Source organism: Schistocerca nitens, chromosome 10, assembly GCF_023898315.1.
Source record: "Schistocerca nitens isolate TAMUIC-IGC-003100 chromosome 10, iqSchNite1.1, whole genome shotgun sequence".
NCBI classification, from domain to species: Eukaryota; Metazoa; Arthropoda; class Insecta; order Orthoptera; family Acrididae; genus Schistocerca; species Schistocerca nitens.
The window spans coordinates 68,509,110-68,530,718 of record NC_064623.1 but is presented as its reverse complement, the minus strand read 5'-3'; the positions used below and the strand labels follow the sequence as shown (position 1 = coordinate 68,530,718).

The following is a 21,609-nucleotide window of genomic DNA, read 5'->3' as shown; positions in this document are numbered from 1 at the left end:
CTTTAAATTAATGAGATAGCATTGAATGTCAGATGTGTGATGGTCTGTCTTGGAAATAGAGGGCTAGTTGCACAATTCATGAAAACAATGATAAGTAGTTTGATATCTGTGTCTGTAATGGGATAGCTTTGCAGTTCTGTGACCAAAACAAAGTCACCTAGCTCGATTTGAATTGCAGTATAACGGATGAGTGATTGCTGGTCTCTCAGATGAAAGGTGTAGAAATATTTGTGTGAAAGACTAACCACATTGTGGTTCTGCAAAATTCAGCACATATATGCATACCCGAGAGGTAAGGGTGTACAATTCCCATTTCTGCAGTTTGATTTGTATCCATAGTGGTAATAGCCCACACACTGCTTGAGTTATGGAACAAGGGTGGCAACTCCATTCCACTCTTTTGCATAGGTGTAGGTGGTGTTTAACACTACCTACATTGTCAAAGGGGTTGAATGGGCCTGTCACCTATCTTCCACAAATGAAGCAGTGTGGCGGTTATTACCAGTACAGTCTCAGATTGAAACTGTAGAAATTGGACTTGCATCCCTTCATCTCTCAAGTACTGGTCTTAACATTGTAACAGGAAAGGCCTGCAGCATCATAAATCTATAAAATTTCTCTAGAGCACAAAATCTAGTAGGTGTATGTGTTATCAGGACCTGTGTCTAATTTAACCTCTTCAGCAACTATTTTTCTGTAAATCTAAGTACATGCTGGGATAATTCCTTTGAGAAGGTGGGGCTTATTTACTTCACTATCTGTCCTTCAATCTGAGCTTTGTGCTCCTCTAATAATCTCGTCATGGACGGGACATTAAACCCTTATTTCCCTTATTCAGTTAATGTTAACATTAAGGTAAGCTAGCTGGGCTGCAGAATAGTAGTGGGATAGCAGTGACAAATGATGTCAGTAATTCTTTTCCTCAAATAAGAAACATTATTAAATCCTGAGACAGGGAGCCTCTCTTGTTCAGCAAGTAAAGAATGTTTCAAGTTTTGTGTTTTATTTGACAGAATACTTACTAATCTTCCTTGATCCATAATGGATCGTGGGACGACGGCTGGCATGAACTTCTTGATGCAATAATTTACCAACAGCCATATGTATTGTAGAAATTTATTTATGGCATCAATGTAATGCCGAAACTGGTAGCACATAGAAGTTCATAAAATAAAATAAATTTCTACAATACAATTGGTAAATTATTACATCAAGAAGGAATACTTACTACACTCCTGGAAATGGAAAAAAGAACACATTGACACCGGTGTGTCAGACCCACCATACTTGCTCCGGACACTGCGAGAGGGCTGTACAAGCAATGATCACACTCACGGCACAGCGGACACACCAGGAACCACGGTGTTGGCCGTCGAATGGCGCTAGCTGCGCAGCATTTGTGCACCGCCGCCGTCAGTGTCAGCCAGTTTGCCGTGGCATACGGAGCTCCATCGCAGTCTTTAACACTGGTAGCATGCCGCGACAGCGTGGACGTGAACCGTATGTGCAGTTGACGGACTTTGAGCGAGGGCGTATAGTGGGCATGCGGGAGGCCGGGTGGACGTACTGCCGAATTGCTCAACACGTGGGGCGTGAGGTCTCCACAGTACATCGATGTTGTCGCCAGTGGTCGGCGGAAGGTGCACGTGCCCGTCGACCTGGGACCGGACCGCAGCGGCGCACGGATGCACGCCAAGACTGTAGGATCCTACGCAGTGCCGTAGGGGACCGCACCGCCACTTCCCAGCAAATTAGGGACACTGTTGCTCCTGGGGTATCGGCGAGGACCATTCGCAACCGTCTCCATGAAGCTGGGCTACGGTCCCGCACACCGTTAGGCCGTCTTCCGCTCACGCCCCAACATCGTGCAGCCCGCCTCCAGTGGTGTCGCAACAGGCGTGAATGGAGGGACAAATGGAGACGTGTCATCTTCAGCGATGAGAGTCGCTTCTGCCTTGGTGCCAATGATGGTTGTATGTGTGTTTGGCACCGTGCAGGTGAGCGCCACAATCAGGACTGCATACGACCGAGGCACACAGGGCCAACACCCGGCATCATGGTGTGGGGAGCGATCTCCTACACTGGCCGTACACCACTGTTGATCGTCGAGGGGACACTGAATAGTGCACGGTACATCCAAACCGTCATCGATCCCATCGTTCTACCATTCCTAGACCGGCAAGGGAACTTGCTGTTCCAACAGGACAATGCACGTCCGCATGTATCCCATGCCACCCAACGTGCTCTAGAAGGTGTAAGTCAACTACCCTGGCCAGCAAGATCTCCGGATCTGTCCCCCATTGAGCATGTTTGGGACTGGATGAAGCGTCGTCTCACGCGGTCTGCACGTCCAGCACGAACGCTGGTCCAACTGAGGCGCCAGGTGGAAATGGCATGGCAAGCCGTTCCACAGGACTACATCCAGCATCTCTACGATCGTCTCCATGGGAGAATAGCAGCCTGCATTGCTGCGAAAGGTGGATATACACTGTACTAGTGCCGACATTGTGCATGCTCTGTTGCCTGTGTCTATGTGCCTGTGGTTCTGTCAGTGTGATCATGTGATGTATCTGACCCCAGGAATGTGTCAATAAAGTTTCCCCTTTCTGGGACAATGAATTCACGGTGTTCTTATTTCAATTTCCAGGAGTTTATGTTCCAATGCAGGAGTACTCAGAGAAGCACGATAAAACACAAATATGAGATACAGATTTCAAATCTTAAACATGAGTCTCAATGTAGGTGATGGGCTGTAGGAATTTGTCGTAGCAGAGCAGGAATATCTTATGTAGGGGATAAAGGTAGATTGTTGATGTACATGCCACGATGATGTGGTTTTGTTATACTAGGGGGATGCAGCTGCAATTTGTAATACATTGTGCACCAAAACTTGCAAGATTATTGCTCTGTGCTGTCGCATTTTTGTAGAGTTGAGTAAGGCTAATTTTCATCAGTTCTCTGGTCTTGAATGTACGGATGTCTTGCAGCTGGTTGCTCCTATTTCAGTTGCTGTTGAGAAAGCCTTCTGGCCTTGTACATTAACTAAATTTATAATTTTCATATTTTTAATATAGATTACTTTCTTTTCTGTTTATTTGTTATGTGTTTTTTTGTGCTCGTTCATGCTTTTTATGTGCATCAGATTTTCTCAAAATCGTTTTTATTCCTTTTATTCTCTATGTAAAATAAAAGTGATACATTAAATTATAATCAAATTTTACATGACATAGCTGTAGGAGTACTATTACTTATGCCCGCAGATTACGCAAAGCGTGATCGGGATATGCGGTGGGAGCGCGATAGGCCACCACGAGATGCCGATGACAGGAGCAAAGACGACAGAGTAAAAGAGAGAATGTCACGGTGGGAAGAATCTGAAAGGTAAGCTTCAATTTAAACAATGTTTACAGCATTTGTTAACTTTGCTGAGATTTATGTTTGGTAGGATATTGAATGGGTAGGGACTAGTATTGGTAGTTTAGATAATCCCCCTCCCCCATTTATGTCTACATCATTTTATGTTTTATTCTTAAAAGGTTTTCAACTTTCATGAGATTTCTGTGTTGATAAGAAATACACTGAGCTCTCACAAATTCAGCCCTCGGTAGTCTGGCCTCTGAGTTATCCAGCCCACACATACAGCTTCGTGCACAAAAATGTTGGTAGTTAATTGTGATGTTAAACACTGCTATACATATTTGAAATTGTTGCTTCTTTACACTTCAGCATCATGACTTCTGAAAAGAAACACGTTACACTAGACCTCAAGCAGAACTCGAAGTTTTAGGTAAATTGAACTGAGGTTCTTTGCAGAAAACCACTGCTACTGAATTTGATGTTGGACAAGCAACTATGTATGATATCAAAAGAAAGATTATGTTATTTGACACCCAAACGGAGAGTGTGTTGGGAAACAGAAAATTATGCAGAAGATTTAGAATGAAAAACTGGATGCAGCTGTTAATAGATGGTTCATACAATAACACAGTAATGCAATTACAATCAGTGTCCAGATAATAAAAGAAAAAGCAGTTGCATGTAACAAACAGCTTGGAGGTGGTTATGTGTGTGCAGCAATCAGTGATTGGGTATAAAACTAGAAAAAAAATGACATGGTGTGTGGCAGCTGACAGTCATCTAGGAAAATCGTTCAACTAACAAAAAAAGATGCTGAAGAATTTGTCAAGATGATACTGAAGATAATAGAGGAAGAATATTTAACTGCTGTTACCTTGTACAGTGCTGATGAAACTAGCTTCTTTTGTAGGATAATTCCTTTAAAAACATTAGCTGCCAAGTACAAGAAGGAAGCTCCATGGGTACAAACAATAGAAACTGTATAACATTAATGGCATGTTGTTATGCAAATGGGAGGCATAATTTACCACTCATGTTGATTGGGATATCTCAACATACAATTTGTTTTCAACACAGTAACAGAAATACATTACTAGTGCAATTTTTACTCAGAAGGAGGTATGGATGTACAGAGTGACAGTCTTCATTCAGACCATGGACCAGGGAATTTTGGACTCAGTTAAATACCATTATCAACATGCCTGCTTGTTGAATGAACAAGAAAATTACTCAGCTGAGGCTATTTTGAAGGTGTTGAAAGCAATCAACTTAAAATGATGATGTTTACCAAACAGCAGAAGCTTGGGATAAAGTGAAGAAGGCTGGTATAATGAAGAGCAGGAAAAAATTGTGGTCATCCATTCATGCAGAGTTTGAACCAGTATTTAACAACAGCTGTGAGCCACTCAGTTCTGGATCATCAGATGCCAATACTTTTTACATCGAGTGCAGGATGACACGAACGTAGTGCAACCAGAACTCAAGGGAGCACCGAGTGTATAAATGCAGTATAGAGGGCACCACATCCGTCACATGACATTGGCTGTGACATTGTCTCTGGTAATGCCAATATTCTTGATTGAAAGTAATCGATCGTTATTTTTACATTGTAATGTTGACATTCAAATTTTATCTAATTGAACATCTTCCTCTTTTTGTGTATGTTGTATTTTGAAATCTCTGTAGTCTCTCTATACATGCATATGCATGCATGCATGATAATGCAACGATTTCGATATGATGGTCACCTCACTGAATTTTATTTCAGGATCACTTTCTTGGTAAACATGTTCCACTAAAGTTGACTTATCCATGTGTCCCAGGCAGAATTCCTCTTTTTTTCAACGAGGCAGTTGTTAACAATTCTTTTTGTGGTGCAGCTACAAGGAATTTGATGTACACCCTATGTAGGCAAAGGATGCTGTGTATCTTTGGCCAATCATAAACATTCTTTCATCTTCTGAGTCAGTCTGGAGATAGTTTCCACACCATACTGACTCAACACTTTCCCAGTGCCTTCTGTAATATTACTAGTGAACAAAATGAAAAAACTTTCCCTTGGGCACCCATTGTTCCTCAGTGATCCTGATTCCCTCTTTATGGCAAAGTGATCAGTCCATCTCTTTGTTAGAATAACCATTCTTCTTGAATGTCGACTGTAGATGTTCATCCTCATTGTTTAAATAAGTTGGTTCCCAAATTTTACATGCCTTGTTTACCATGGTTTTAATCACACCTCTGTTTTGCCTGGGGTGGTGGTTAGAATCCCATTGAAGGTAACAGTCAGTATTTGTCTCTGTCTCCTCGTGCCTCCCTTCTCACAGTCCATCACTTCCTCCCCCTTTCTCTGTCCATCTCCTCCTTCCCATTTTCTATGTCCATTTCCTCCCACCCATCTTGTCCCCCCTCCCCGACCTAGAGCCTTGTTTATTGTTATTGCAGATTCTGTACCTGTAGTTTAATCTAAAACCAACAAGCCATAAATACAACTTTCTTGTTTGCCAACCATTTCTTGTAACATGTAAACATTTGAAGTAAATCAGAAAGGTACATTTCAGATTTTTTATAAGAATGTTTTCCCATTGCATATTATATCTATATTTCTGTATTATGTATATTAATAATATACACATGTTAAAGAATTAGGCACCTAGAAACACACCTTTAGTAGAATTCAATGGTATGTCAAAAATTAAAAGCAATCCTTCAAGAACTTTTGGAGATTAATGATTTTGAACAAACCAACATTGACATTTTTATATTGTTTCCCCTTTTATTACATAAATATTACATATATGCCAGATGGTGTTCCCGCAGGTATATAAAAGCATAAATAATTAAATGCAAACATCAAAGGAACCTGTGGTTTGTGCACCATAGGTAATCCATAGAGCCTAGGCGGGTATGCTTCTGTTTTGCAGAGTAGCTTCTTATTGTCAGAGGAGAATGAAGACGTATTCACCAACTGATCGGTGATTTTTAAAATCTTTTTAGTTTGATCCTTCTGGAGGTTTTTGTAATTGGTGGGATCCAAAATATTATTGACCTTTTTATGATAGTCTTCCATCCTCGTCAGGACTGTTGCATTAGCCTTGTCTGCAGTAAGAACAATAATGTTTTTAACTGCACTGATATTATTTTAGCCTTCCTTAGTGCTTGCGGCAGTTTACTATTAGGTGGTTTACATATGTCTAAAATTCTAGCTGTTTCCATCCTAATTACATCAGCACACTGCTGTGAAAGCTGACAGAACCCTGCCTCAATATTTGCTACAGCATCCTCCATGGATACTTTTAGAGGCAATTATTTTCTTGGATACTTTTAGAGGCAATTATTTTCTCATTGAATGGATCCTTAACTTTCTGTAATTTTTTAAGCAAGGCAAAATTCTTTAAAAAACTTAAGAGGCATAACAGCAAAATTTCTACCTAGCCAAAGGAAAAAATTTTGCTGTGACACTTCTAAAAGTACTATAGCAAATAGTGAGGCATGGATCTGTCAAGTTCCACAGCAGTCTGTTGATGTAATTACGATGGAAACAGAATATTTAAGCCGATAACAAGCTGTTCTACAAAATGGAAGCATACCGGTCTAGGCTCTATGGATTACCCAAGATGCACAAACCACAGATTTCTTTGAGGCCTACTACAAGTGCTGTAGCATTTGCCATCCACAACTACAACTGACAGTCATATTAAAAATTCATATTATTTCATTGACAAATTAAAAGAAATGCATGTGGGGCCAGGTGATATCTCTGTTAGTTTTGATGTTGTATCGTTATATGCCACAATTCTGGTGAATGAAGCTATCTTACCCATACTGGAAATTTTTCCGATGGAGTTATTCACACACTGCCTCATCACAATCTATTTTCAATACAAAAATGATTTTTGTGAACATATTGATGAGGAGGCTTTGGGCAGTCCTCCTACTCTAGCTATGGCTGATCTGTTTATGGAGACCTTTAAGCAACGGGCGTTCCAGACTGCCAGTAAAAGACCAGACAGGTGTTATCACTATGTTGATGGTATTTTCATAGCATGGACACACTGTGCAGGGGAACTGGATGCCTTCCTCATACATCTCAACAGTACCAGTCTGAAAATATAATTTACTATAAGATGGAGAATAACAGCCAACTGAATTTTTTGAATGTGACTTTTATCAAATGAGGGGAACAGGACATTGGGTCAGGGGGTATATAAAAAATCATGTATACTGACCATTACCTTCATTGTGATCCCAACCAGCACCCCAGACATAAAAGAGATGTGATTAAAACTGTGATAGACAGGGTATAAAAAAATTGTGAACTGACTTTTTTTTCCCCAAAATGAGGTTGAACATCTACAGCTGACATTCGAGAAGAATGGTTATTCTAACAATGAGATAGATCAATCACATTGCCATAGTGAGGGAGTCAGGATCTTTGAGGAACAATGGCCGCCCAAGGGGAAAGTGTTCCTTCCGTTCATTACTTAGGTTATAGATTGCATTGGGAAAGTGTTGAGTAAGTATGGTATGGGAACTATCTTCAGACCCACTGGGAAGATGAAAGAATGTTTAAGATTGGCAAAAGATACACAACATCCTTTGGCTACATAGCGTATATATCAAATTCCTTGTACCTGTGGGCTGGTACCACAAAAAGAGGTGTTAACACCCGTCTGGTTGAACATCATCTGGGGCATAAAGATTAATCGTCTGTAGCAGAACTTGTTTACCGAGAGGGTGGTTATATAATAAAGTACAATGAGACAACTGTCATACTGAAATCATCACATTATTATATGTGCATGTATAAAGAGACTATTGAGACTTATAAACAATGTAATAAGATTAACAGAAAAGAGGAAGGTGTTCAGTTAGATAAAATGTGGATGTCAACATTGCACTGTAAGAACTACGATCAATTATTTTCAATCGAGAATGTTGGCATTACCAGAGATAATCTCGTAGTTGATGTTGTGATGGACTGTGGTGTCCTCTACACTGCTCCCTCAAGTTCTGGTTGCAGTTTTGTGCTTTACCTCTGAAGATGTCTGCTACAGTCAAAGGTGAAACATTAGGACAAAGTTTTATACATTGGCCACACCTGTCAGCCCGTAAGTTTCAAATGAAGTCAGTATTGCCTGTGAAAGCATACATTGTATAATTGAACTACACTAATGCACTCTGAGGGCTGTTCTACCTCCTACAGAGAAATGAAACACTAATTATTTACATACCCACTGATGGTCTATATGTGTATAAAGTTCAGTTAACATCCGACTGTGTAGTGCTCCACATTTCTTGTCAGGCATTGTATTTTTTATCACACAGTCAGTGAGTATCGAATGGTAATGTAGTGGTTGAAATGTGTGTATGGCTAAAAGTTCATAGTTTGAACGGTTAGGAAGTAGGAAGCTGAATTTAGGTATCTTGTACTTTTCTTGTTGCTCCATTTGTGAGATGTTCCAAAACTGCAACTGCTACAGAAAATACTGAGAAAGTTCATAATATGTGGGTATTAAACATGTTGTAACTAACTAACATGATAGTTAGAGTAGAAGAAAAACATCAATAACATTTTTCAAAAAGAATTAACTATTGGCAAGTTTTGTGCAAGACAGTTGCCACATTTTGTCGATTTGTCTGTAAGCAAATGCATAAACAAAATTTTTCAGTAGAGTCTGGAGCATTTTCAAGAGAAATGAACCAATTTTCAGGATCATTTTGGTACTGTCAGTAAATCTTGAGACCACTATTTCACATAATAAACAAACAAATCAAATGTTTTGACATGTAGCTTTTGGGATTTACCATATTGATTACCGTATTTACTCGAATCTAAGCCGCACTTTTTTTTTCCGGTTTTTGTAATCCAAAAAACCACCTGCGGCTTAGAATCGAGTGCAAAGCAAGCGGAAGTTCTGAAAAATGTTGATAGGTGCCGCCACAACTAACTTCTGCCGTCGAATATATGTAGTGCTACACAATGTGGGCACAAAGATAAATACTGGCACCAAAACCTCTGCATCAGTAAGTAAATGTAAAAAAAAGGTAGAAGACGAGCTTTTTTTTTCTCCGCCCCGCGTTTCGACCACTGCATTTTCATACATTATCCAACGAAGTAAATACAAATTCTGTATTGTTCATCTTCGAATGTAGCAGAATTTCAATGTACTACGAAAATCCGACTGGCAAGACTGTTTGGCATGTTTGTCAATATGGCCAACTCTACGTTCAGAGTTTTTTCCTACCTGTGAGAAGAGATGGTTGCTAATAGGAACCTGATGAAATGTGAATCACATGCAGTATTCTCTTCACCATAAGAATAATACGAGTATAAACATTTTGCCATGTATTCTTTCGTGTTTGCTGCTATCTCATTTAAATCCTGTCTGCGTAATAAACTACGAAACCAGAGTGAGACAACAGCAAACGCGGAAGAATATACGTATCGTGTCATGTTTATATTCGTATTATTCTTATGCCTAATAGTGATACAGTCAGAAATGAAGCACGGCAACTGACTAGATTTTAAATGTAAGATGACTAATTTCTGTGCAGAATTTGATGTACTAAAGAAGCGGCCGCAAAGATTTTCAAACGGAGGAAAATTTTCGCAAAACTCTCGTTCAGAACATGTTCTATCATACGCATTTGGTTCTTGTTGATCATTATCAAAGAAAGCAGCAGTGTAAGTAACAACAAATAGCAGTCTCTTGCCATTGTTTCGCTAATGAGACGATTCCTCTCTCTCTCTCTCTCTCTCTCTCTTTTTTTTTTTTTTTTAAAAAAGCGGCGGTGGCGCGCACAAAAGCAAGTCATGCCGCGAGTGGCGACAGGCCGTAAACACGCACTATCAAAATGCGACAAACAATGCATTACACAGTACAGTAATGCATTTTCAGCTTAGAGTGACGTAAACACCTATAACAAAGAAAACGGCACTTATCAGACCAAAGCAAAATAAGCAATCAATTCAAACCAGACGAAGCACGTGAAAAAGGAAAGGTACCCCGTATAAATATGGACGGAGCGCCTGACGCATAGCAATGTCTACCTGGTAAAGCTTAACTGCTAAGCTTATGACTCGAACCAAACTACTGTAGCTGTATCGTCTTTCATTCGACCTAAATTGTGTCTCATATTACAATGGACCAACTTTTTTTCGATTTGGAGGTGCGGCCGTAAACTTTTCTCTCCCCTTGAATTTCAAGTCTCAAATTTCAGGTGCGGCTTAGATTCGGGAAATTTTTTTCCTTTATTTCGAGTCTCATTTTTCAGGTGCGGCTTAGATTCGAGTAAATACGGTACCTTGCTGTAGGTTAAACAGTATTTGGTGAACAATGTCTCAAGTTTTGTGGACCGACTGGATGGGAAATTAACTCGTAAGAGCGTTTATTTTGAAAAAGAAAAATAGGTAGGGCATCTTTCTGAATGGGTTCAAAGGGGAAACTGGGGGATTTAATGCACAATCTGTTGGAACATCAACTTGTCACTGTCTTTGTTCCACTCTTGACTTCCATGTGTACCAATATCTGCCAGTACCCTGATGAGCAAGAAATCTGTTCTCAAGTCTTTCTGCCTCATTATGTTCAAGGGTAAATCTCTGACTTAGCATACAAGGAACTCATCAAGAGCACAGTTAAAATTGTATGCTAAATTTTTGTGCATTGTTTAGTAAGATATGAGTAAATACAATGAAAAAGGGAAGTTACTTGTTTTTAAAGATGTAAATGACTGTAATTTATGACTGCAGTGGAAACTTGACAGAATATAACACTAGAATAATGATTTCATTGGCTAAAATTGGTGCAGAATGATAACAGTTCAATAAAATGAACTTCTTTAATTGACAGGAATCTATGAACAGTGACAAGTTCCTTGGTAGAGTGTTAACACTGTTTTGAGAACACACTTGCATTTTTTCCATCCCTCTCCATGTTCAAAAATTGACAAATTTATTTCTTTAAAGAAATCCACGATTTACTGCAGACTTGTTGTGGATTTGGCAGACTTTTTTATGTCCATACCCATTACACAGATGAACTGCGTCCTTAAAAATGGCAACTCGTTTATCACTTTGAGTCCTTAGCAGATACACGAAAAACTATGCTGAAACACCTGCCTGTTTTTACCACGTTTTCAGCCATGTTTAGAAATTCTATAGTATAGTGAAAATAAAGAACTGCATTGTGCAGTACACACTGTAATGGTATATTTTATTAGAGACAATTGAGTTCAGTGTAGAATTAGACCATCATCAGATCCAAAAACCATTTCAGCTATGCATTTGTGTCGTTGGAATAATAGTCATTAGATGTGGAACAACAGTTATCAGATGGCCTCAGCTGCCGGAGTTAGTGGTCACGTATGTGTGAGGTGTGTGGTTGTGTGTATGAATGGATTGTGTTTCTCTGTTTCTATTGCGCTTATGAACGCTGTGGCCAAAAGCTTTGTGTAAGTGTCTTTTAGCTGTGTCTGTCTTCAACTTAACATGTCCTCTTTGTAGTAAGTAGCATCTATCTTTCTCTCCATTGTTGTCATTATCAGATGTACATTGTTCCACCATTGATATTAGGTGTAAATATGTAACATTATGCCTAATTTAACTTCATAGACGTATTTTTGTGGCAGCACATAATGTGATGTTGCATAATGCAGTTCTTAACATTCATTAAAGCTGTACAAACCACCTCTATAAAATAATTATAGTGAAAATGTTTCAGTTACTGAAAAAAATTTCATTTATGTACTCCAGCTATTCAAGCATGATTACAAAATGATCCCCTAGAAGATATACGTGTCACAAAATTTTTGGGTCCGTGAGTTCAGCAAGATATTCAGTACTTCCTTGTTAGTTACATGATCGACCTATCAAACCTTCAGTATTCTTCTGAATCACTGCATTTCAAAAGCTACTATTTTCTTTTTTTTTAACTGTTTATCATCTGTGTTTCACTTCCATACATGGCTACACTCCAGACAGATACCTTCAGAAAAGACTTCCTGATTCTTAAATCTGTATTCTGTGTTAGCAAATTTCTTTTTATCGGAAATGCTTTTTGTGTCATTGCCAGTCGAAATTTTATATCCTCTACTTCGGGCATCATCAGTTATTTTTCTGCCCAAATAGCAAAACTCATCTTCTCCTTCAGATGTCTTGTTTAGAAATCTGATTCCCTTAGCATCACATGATTTAATTTGCCTATGTTCCATTGTTCTTATTTTGCTTTTGTTGACGTTCATCTTATATCCTCTTTTCAAAACACTGTCCATTCTCTTCAACTGCTCTTTTCTGCCTCTGACAGAATTAAAATCTCATCAGCAAACCTCAAAATTTTTATTTCTTCTACCTCAATTTTAATTCCTACTAAAATTTTTCTTTGGTTTCCTTTACTGATTGTTCAGTGCACGGTTTCAATAATGTTAGGGGTAGGCTACAATCCTGTCTCATTCCATTCTCAACCACTACTTCCCTTTCATGCCCCTCAACTCTTAATTACTGCTGTCTGGTTTCTGTACAAGTTGTAAATATCATTTCGCTCACTGTATTTGACACCTGCTAACTTCAGAATTTAAAATAGACTATTCTGGTCAACATTGTTAAAAGCTTTCTCTAAGTCTATAAATGCTAAAAATGTAGGTTTGCCTTTCCTTAAACTATCTTCTAAGATGAGTCATAGGGTCAGCATTGCCTCGCGTGTTTCTACAGTTCTCAGAAATCCAAACTGTTCTTCCCCTAGGTCGGTTTCTGCCAGTTTTTCCATTCTTCTGTAAATAATTCACGTTAGTATCTTGCAACCATGACTTATTAAACTGATAGTTCAGTAATTTTCACATCTATCAGCTACTGCTTTCTTTGGAGTTGGAATTACCACATTCTTCTTGAAGTCTGAGGGTATTTCGCCTGTCTTGTACATCTGGCATGCCAGATAGAAGAGTTTTCTCATGGCTGTCTCTCCCAAGGCTATCAGTAGTTCTGATGGAAAGTTATGTACTCCTGGGGCATTGTTTCAACTTAGATCTTTCAGAGCTTTGTCAGATTCTTCTCATAGTATCGTACCTCTCCATCTTCATCTATGTCTGCACCCCTTTCTATAATATTACGTTGAAGTTCATCTCCCTTGTAAAGACCCTTTATATACTCTTTCCACCTTTCAGCTTTCTCTTCTTTGCTTAGGACTGATTTTCCATCTGCGCTCTTGATATTCATACAGCTGCTTCTGTAGGCAGTATCCATCTTTCGCCTAGTGAAATATGCTTGTAAAGCCTTAAATTTGTCATCTATCCGTTCCTGTGTAGCCATTTTGCACTTGCTGTCAATCTAACTGTTTAGACATTTGAATTTTCTCCTTACATCAGTTAAATTCAGTATCTCTTGTGTTATGCATGGATTCCTGGTAGGCCTTGTCCTTTTACCTATTTGATCCTCTGCTGCCTCCACTATTTCATCTCTCAAAGTTACCGATTTGTCTTCTGCTATATTCCTTTCCCTTGTTCTAGTCAGTCGTTACCTAATGCTTCCTGTGAAACTCTCAACACCTCCAGTTGTTTCAACTTATCCAGGTCCCACCTCCTTAAGTTCTTGCCTTTTTCCAATTTCTTCAGTTTTAATCTACAGTTCATAACCATGGAATTGTGGTCAGAGTCTCCATCTGCCCCTGGAAATGCATTACAAATTAATATATGGTTGCTAAATCTCTGTACAACCATCACAGATTCAATCTGAAACTTTCTGGCATCTCCAGGTCTCTTCCATGTGTACGACTTTCTTTTATGATTCTTGAACCATGTGTTAGTGATGATTAAATTATGCTTTGTGCAAAAATCTACCAGGTGGCTTCCTCTTTCTTTTCTTTCCCCCTGTCCATATTCACCTACTATTTTTCCTTCTCTGCCTTTTCCTACAATAAATTCCAGTCCTCCATCACAAGCACTCTTAACATTCTGTAAAAGAATTTCTGAATATATAACAAAAAAGTTACTTAAAAATTGAATTTTAAGATTGATAGTATTATGATAAGGATAGATTGCTACTCACTATATAGTGGAGATGTTGAGTCACAGAGAAGCACAACAAAAAGACTACTAAATATGTAAGCTTGCAGCCAGAACGCCTTCTTTTGAAATAGACACACACATTCACACAAACATAGCTCACACACGCATGACCACTGTCTGGCTGCCGGAGCCAGACCAGACATGCGTTTGCATGAATATGTGTGTGTGTGTGTGTGTGTGTGTGTGTGTGTGTGTGTGTTATGTTGTCTATTTTGGAAGAAGGCCTTCAGACCAGAAGCTTATGTGTTTAGTAGTCGTTTTGTTGTGCATGCGTGTGACTAAATGTCTTCACTATATGCTGAGTAGCAGTCTGTTCTTTTTTATAATATTGTCATTGTTCCATCCTGCATACCTGTCCAATAGGAGTTGCACAATTTGTGCCATATGATAAAATCTGGACCAGTCCAATCAATCAAACCAACTCTCATTTCAGTGATTGATCTGTAGGACCCTTATGGTCTGTGGGGCATACAGATCAATTATTTCCTAAGTTTTTCATCACAGAATTTATTAGGATGTTTAGTCAAAAATATGGAAGCGCACTATTTTTATTTCAATTTAGACTGCACCATCTGTATTGTTACGAAAGCACATCAGGATGTGTCACTTGATCAGTTGTCATCCAGCTTTCCTCACAGCTTGTCCTCACCCTTGGTATTCTGCACTCTTCCATTGTTCATCTCCAGGGGAATAATGACTTGCCTGCGAAGCAAGTCCACTTCTGATTCTACCATAAAAAGTCATATTCGAAAATAAAATTGCCTTGGAATTACAAACTAAAGTGCTTTCAACTGAAATAGGGATTAAAACAACTACTATTCATTTTCCAACATTATTTAGATAAACTCTTGGAAATTCTTCTTGAAAATACTCTATGTCATCTTGAGCATCATTTGCAACATCATGTTCCAAGTAATAAGTATCATTGTAGTTAAAATCTTGAGATAACTCCAAGTAATTTTGTCATTGCTCAAAATGTGTCTTGCTACTTTGACACAACTGCGAGCGCGCGTGGTAGAAACACATTAAAAACACACACACACACACACACACCCACACACACACACACACACACACTGTTCAGCATGTCTGTACAATCTCGGGCACAGAGGAACAATAGGGAACATCGAGAAAGTATGCCCATCAAATTACAGGCATTTAACTTCCAGGCAGGCTAATTGCATCTGTATTTTTACAGGCATCACCCCAAAATATTAATTTCTTTGCCTTTTGTGTTATGAAGATTGCGATAAACTTTTTTTTCTGTGTATATCTCAAGCTGCTTTTATGAATAATTTGAATAACATTCAATTTAAATTGAACTCTGTATCTGGCCCATTTTATTTTAAAACTCTTATATTGAGCCTAATGTCTTAAGTTTTCAACACTGGTAGAGAGACTTAGAGGAATTAGCTCTGTTTTCGTTTTCAGTGAGCAAAGGGGTCCTCTGCACATGAGACAGTGGTAACTCCGTATCACAATTGCCATTTGTTTTCTGTTGTTTCACATGCTTCTTGTAGTTTAGTTTTGCACTTTTATTTTTTGTCTAACTTTAATATCTAGCACTTAAGACACACTTAGCTTTCTCTGCTTCACATTTGGCTTATGACTACTTTTTCCTAATTTATTATTTAGTTTTTCTGTAGTGTCATAATTTTACATTTATTATTTTGAAGTTTCTAGTTGATCGTGGGCCCCATTGTAATAAGATGAGGCCCAGTATGTGTTGCACATTCATGTGTAAATTAGCAAATACAATGTCTCCACAGAAACAGATTCAGTAATAGCAGTGATCGTTGGGGACCAAAGGGAGGCAGTCGTGGATATGACAGTCGAGACAGAATGCCACTGAACTCGTTCGACAATGACAGGTTAGTGAAAGGTATTTTTTTATAAGTGAGCTGATGGGTAGTATGGACTAGATGCTGTGGATCCATACTTGGATTAGTGCTGTATCTGTTGTGATAAATCAAAAGATTGTAAAATAGGTGTTACTCCTAGCTAGTCTGTGAAAGGTTAAAATATTGAGGGTAGACCTTGTGTGTGAACCAAAATAATGGACATTTAAGACATTTACCATCCACTGAGGTACCTGTAATGTTTGCAGTGATCGTAAAATTGAGTAAAGTTGTCAGTAGCAGTGACATTAGTGTGGGTATTATAAAGTTCTGTGTAATTGATGATTTCTTAGAGGACTGAGTGGCAGGAGATGTGTTTCCACATATGCCTGGCTCAGAATGGCAAAGTAATCGACACTGGTGTTTGATTGAACATGAAGGCAGCCACATCGTTGGTGCACCATTATTTTATGTGCAGTACTACTGCAGCAGCAGTTGAAGAGCTTGCACAAGGTAACTTGGCTCTTACACAGAAATGCATTCTCGTTCTAAGTGCTGGATGAGTCTATCCCTGTGTTCCGAATGGTTGACCTTCACAGAGTGCTATCCTCCGCTGAGCTGCACGCTTGGTCTGTCAAAATATCCTTCATGTGCTTCGGCATGGCCATGGCAGACTCGCCACAGTGCAAGAATGGTAGTGTGCGCACGCTGGCTGCTCCCCAAGCTTTCTCACGTGTTGTTAAAGAAAAAAGGGTTGACTTTTGCATGTCTCATAGCCTCATTTGTCAGCCTTGTGATGAACTGCCTATCGTTTTGGAATTGTCAGATTGACTGTGATGTCTTGAAATTACGCAACCCATTATGTGAAATTGGAACAGGTTACAATAAAAAATCAGATTCGAGCTCTGAATACGTTCTAAGATGCTACAACAAATGCACATCAAGGGTATTGGATGGAAGTTTGTGAGTTACTTGTGCTACCTTTCTTGTAGACAGGTGTGACCTGTGCTTTCTTCTAACTGCTGGGCACAATTTTTTTGTTCAAGAGCTTAGAGTAACAGAGGAGATATCTCAGATGTGAATTGGGTATAGAATCTGATAGTGATTCCATCAGGCCATGGGGCTTTCTTTAATTTTAATGATTTGATCTGTTTCTTGATGCCACTTTCACTGATATCTATTTCAGTCATCTTTTCAGTGGTAAGAGAATTAAATTGGGGGCAATGCTCCTGTGTTTTGCTGTGTAAAAGCACATTTGAAAACAGAATTAAGCATTTCAACTTTTGTTTTGCTACCCTCAGTTTCAGTTCTTGTCTCATTCACTAGGGACTGGACACTAACTTTGGTGCCACTAACAGCTTTTACATATGATCAGGATTTCTTTGGTTCCTGTGAAAGATCAAGTGACAATGTTCTGCTATGGTGCATTAAAGGCATCACACATTGCTCTCTTGACAGCCAAATGCATTTCATTCAGCATCACTCTATCTACAGCCCTACGCTTTGTTTTACATCTGTTATGCAGTAATCTCTTTTCTTTAGAAGCTTATTTACAGTGACTGTATACCATGGAGGTTCCCTTCCATTATGAACTGTCCTACATGGTGCATATCTGTCCAGTGCATTATCAATATTCTTTTAAATGTGAGCCATTTTCCTCTACATGCTCCTGCTCTAAGCTGAAAGTTTTAAGTTCCTCGTTGAGGTTGACATTATTGTTTTTCTTTCTAGTTTGATGAATATATAAATGTTTTTCTTTTCTGAACTATACATTCTAGGGGTAGTTTTCAGGGATGGCGTTTAGTAATGTTTCACAGAATGTCTTGTCACACACACCACTAACTAAACTATAAATATCCCAGTGTATTGTTGACAATGTAGGAAAAGGTAGATTGCTGCTTACCATAAAGAAGAGACACTTAAGTTGCAGACAGACACAGCTAAAAAACACGTACACATAGCACTTGGCCACAGCCTTCCTCAGCAAAAGAGAATCAGAGAGACACATGCCTTTCATGCACACAAGCAAGCACACCTCATGCAGACTTGACTGCCAACTCTGGCAGCTGGGCCCAGAAAGAAATTATCATGTGAGATGGCAGCAGTAGTCTGGAAGGGGTGGGGAAGGGATAGTACTTTACGGGTGTGGGGGGTTGGGTGGGGGGAGAAGGGCAGAGGAACACTGTCTAGCGGAATGTGCAGAGACTGGAAGGCCAGCAGGTGCAGCGTCAGTAGGTTGTGAGGCAGGGAGATAGGTAAAATGGGAACGAAAAGGATAGGAGCGGAGAAAAGTGGGGGCAGGGGCAGAAGCAGAAGCAGAGGGCAGCAAACAAAGAGGCTGGGAAACAAGAATGGGGAGGAGTTGAGAGCACAGATGAGGTAGAAACTGTTAGGTTGAGGGTGTGGGGACACAATGTTACTGCAGGTTGAGGACAGTATAATTATAGGAGCAGATAATGTGTTGTAAGGATAACTCCCATCTGCACGTTTCAGAAAAGCTGGTGATGGAGGGGAGGGATCCAGATGGTTCGAGTAGTGAAGCAGCCATTGAAATCAAGCAGCTTGTTATGTTCAGCTGTATGTTGTGCCACAGGGTGGTCTACTTTGCTCTTGGTCATGATTTGGCAGTGGCCATTCATCCTGGTGCACAACTAGTTTGTAGTCATACTGACATAAAAAGCTGTGCTGTGGTTGCAGCAGAGCTGGTAAATGGCATGGCTGCTTTGACAGGTGGCCTGGGCCCTTGTGAAGTAGGATAAACCTGTGACAGGGCTGGAGTAGGAAGTGCTGAGTGGGTGGATTGCGCACGTCTATCACTTGGGGTCTCCCACAGGGATACTGTCCTTGTGGCAACGGGTTGGGATTGAGAGTGGTGTAGGGATGTTGTGGAGGTTGGGTGGGCGATGGAGCATACTTGGGGGGAGGGGACAGATCCTTCATCGGGTAGGATGTCCCTCCTTTTCTCAAGGACCCTCTCCACTATGATGCAGAGTTATTTTCATAAAGACACTGTTACAGTGTGGCTGATTGATGTAAAGTAATTTTTAGAGATGATCATGATGTCACTTATCTTGATGCTGCTGAATATCCATTGTACATGTGGTTTCATTGTCTTGGCAATGACTGATTTCTTTGCTGCTCTGGATGAAAAAGGTGCGAGTTTTGACTACTACCAGACTAACGAAATCATGAAGCAGGATTCCACGATTTTTTGTTTAGAAAAAAACACATATTTACTGTCAGAACTTTCAACTCAAAAGTAATTCAGTGAATTTCACAATCTCAAATCACAAAAATAAAGTAGTACATGCATTATGGACACCTCACATTTATCAAGAAACACACATAAAAACAACACCTCTCGACCGCGGCTAAAACACAAGTGACCAAAATCACGTTGCTGACCAAAGATCACAGTCATATCGACAAAGAACTTAATGATTTCTGTACTGATCATTCATACTGTATTTTTAGGATACATAAAAATCAAATAGCATAAAGAATAATTCACTGACAATAATAATAATAATATGAGTGACAAATTTGTGCTTATAAATAATGCAAGTAAAACTTTTAGAAATAATAAAAGTTGTAATTTAAATATACACACTTTCAAATTTGCATTTATCGCATTTCCTATCCTAACATCATACTAAGCAGATGCTATTCGAAAACAACTTTAATTAGTGTATAATATCTAATAAAAATGGGCTTTATTGGTCAGTTGCATTACAATTTTGGGGCATGATGATAGATAATAATCAAAGCACTGCTGAAGAGTGTGGTTCAGTTGTTCCAGCCTGACAAAGGAGACACTCCTTTGTGGCCAGTTCTTGGGGGTGGTGGGAGGTTTGGGGTTGTCAAGGAAAATGGCATAGGAAACCTGCTTGCTGACTCGTTTCAGGCGATAGTGCTGGTCTGTGAAGGCCTTGGTGATACCTCAGCATACTGAGCAAGGGAGTTTTCATCACTGCAGATGCTATCCGTTAGTGGCCAGACTGTATGGGAGGGAATTTTTGGTGTGAAAGGACTGAGAGTTGTCAAAATACAGATGCTGTTGCTGGTTGGTTGGTTGGTTGGTCGGTGGGTTTAATGTGGACAGAGGTGCAGGCGGAGCCATCAGAGAGGAGAAGGTCAGTGCCTAGGAAGGTGGCACGGTGGGTTGAGGAGAACCGGGTGAAGCAGATGGGAGAGAAGTTTTTCAGGTTGTGAAGGAATGAAGATAGGGAGTCTTGGACCTGAGTCCAGATCATGAAGATATCATCAATGAACCTGAACCAGACAAGGGGTTTGGCATTCTGAGAGGCTAGGAAGGCCCCCTCTAGATGGCCCGTAGGGGACTTATAAACAACAAGAAGTAGAAGTTTAGTTTCACTAAATTCAACTGCCTCTGTACAACATTCAAATACCTGTTCAGTTCAGTGCCGTGACACATCTACGGACTCAAATGGAATACTGATTTTTTACGTACATGGACACTCCCCCACTCTGCAAAGAAGTCCTTGAGAAACAGCCAACTTATCTGTATCCCGGTAAAGGAAGCCTCTGAATTGTCAAATTATTTAAGTGGTGCTCTGATATACCAATAATGTCAGAGTCAACATCTATAAGCAGTTCACTAACTTTATCTCTAATACCTCTTATATATTTTGATGAAATGTGCTAATTCCTTCTCTGTTTGGATATACCTGACCTCCTCTGAAGATTATTCCTTTGTTAGAGGGACTTCCTTTAAGCAGGTATACTTATCAGCTGACTTCAGCCTACAAAAGGTGCAGCTCTAACACCAACTATTACAGAATTTTTTCCATGAGTGATCCCCCACCATCCACTACACTGTCATCTACACTCCTGGAAATTGAAATAAGAACACCGTGAATTCATTGTCCCAGGAAGGGGAAACTTTATTGACACATTCCTGGGGTCAGATACATCACATGATCACACTGACAGAACCACAGGCACATAGACACAGGCAACAGAGCATGCACAATGTCGACACTAGTACAGTGTATATCCACCTTTCGCAGCAATGCAGGCTGCTATTCTCCCATGGAGACGATCGTAGAGATGCTGGATGTAGTCCTGTGGAACGGCTTGCCATGCCATTTCCACCTGGCGCCTCAGTTGGACCAGCGTTCGTGCTGGACGTGCAGACCGCGTGAGACGACGCTTCATCCAGTCCCAAACATGCTTAATGGGGGACAGATCCGGAGATCTTGCTGGCCAGGGTAGTTGACTTACACCTTCTAGAGCACGTTGGGTGGCACGGGATACATGCGGACGTGCATTGTCCTGCTGGAACAGCAAGTTCCCTTGCCGGTCTAGGAATGGTAGAACGATGGGTTCGATGACGGTT

At 39.9% G+C, this 21,609-nt stretch overlaps 1 protein-coding gene across 8 annotated transcripts in view; it reads left to right on the top strand.

The window, feature by feature from the left end:
* LOC126210040 (YLP motif-containing protein 1-like) overlaps positions 1–21,609 on the top strand; it is a 392,244-nt gene that overhangs the window by 195,115 nt on the left and 175,520 nt on the right. For 7 of the 8 annotated variants that reach the window (XR_007540599.1, XR_007540598.1, XR_007540597.1 and 4 more), the window contains 2 exons: positions 3,261–3,381; positions 16,182–16,283. Coding sequence is in view for 5 of the 8 variants with exons in the window: in XM_049939142.1 (XP_049795099.1) it covers positions 3,261–3,381; positions 16,182–16,283 (223 nt within the window). In the remaining 3 variants the exon portion in view is untranslated. The remainder of the gene's footprint in view (positions 1–3,260; positions 3,382–16,181; positions 16,284–21,609) is intronic. The other variant, XM_049939145.1, reaches the window with a different exon arrangement.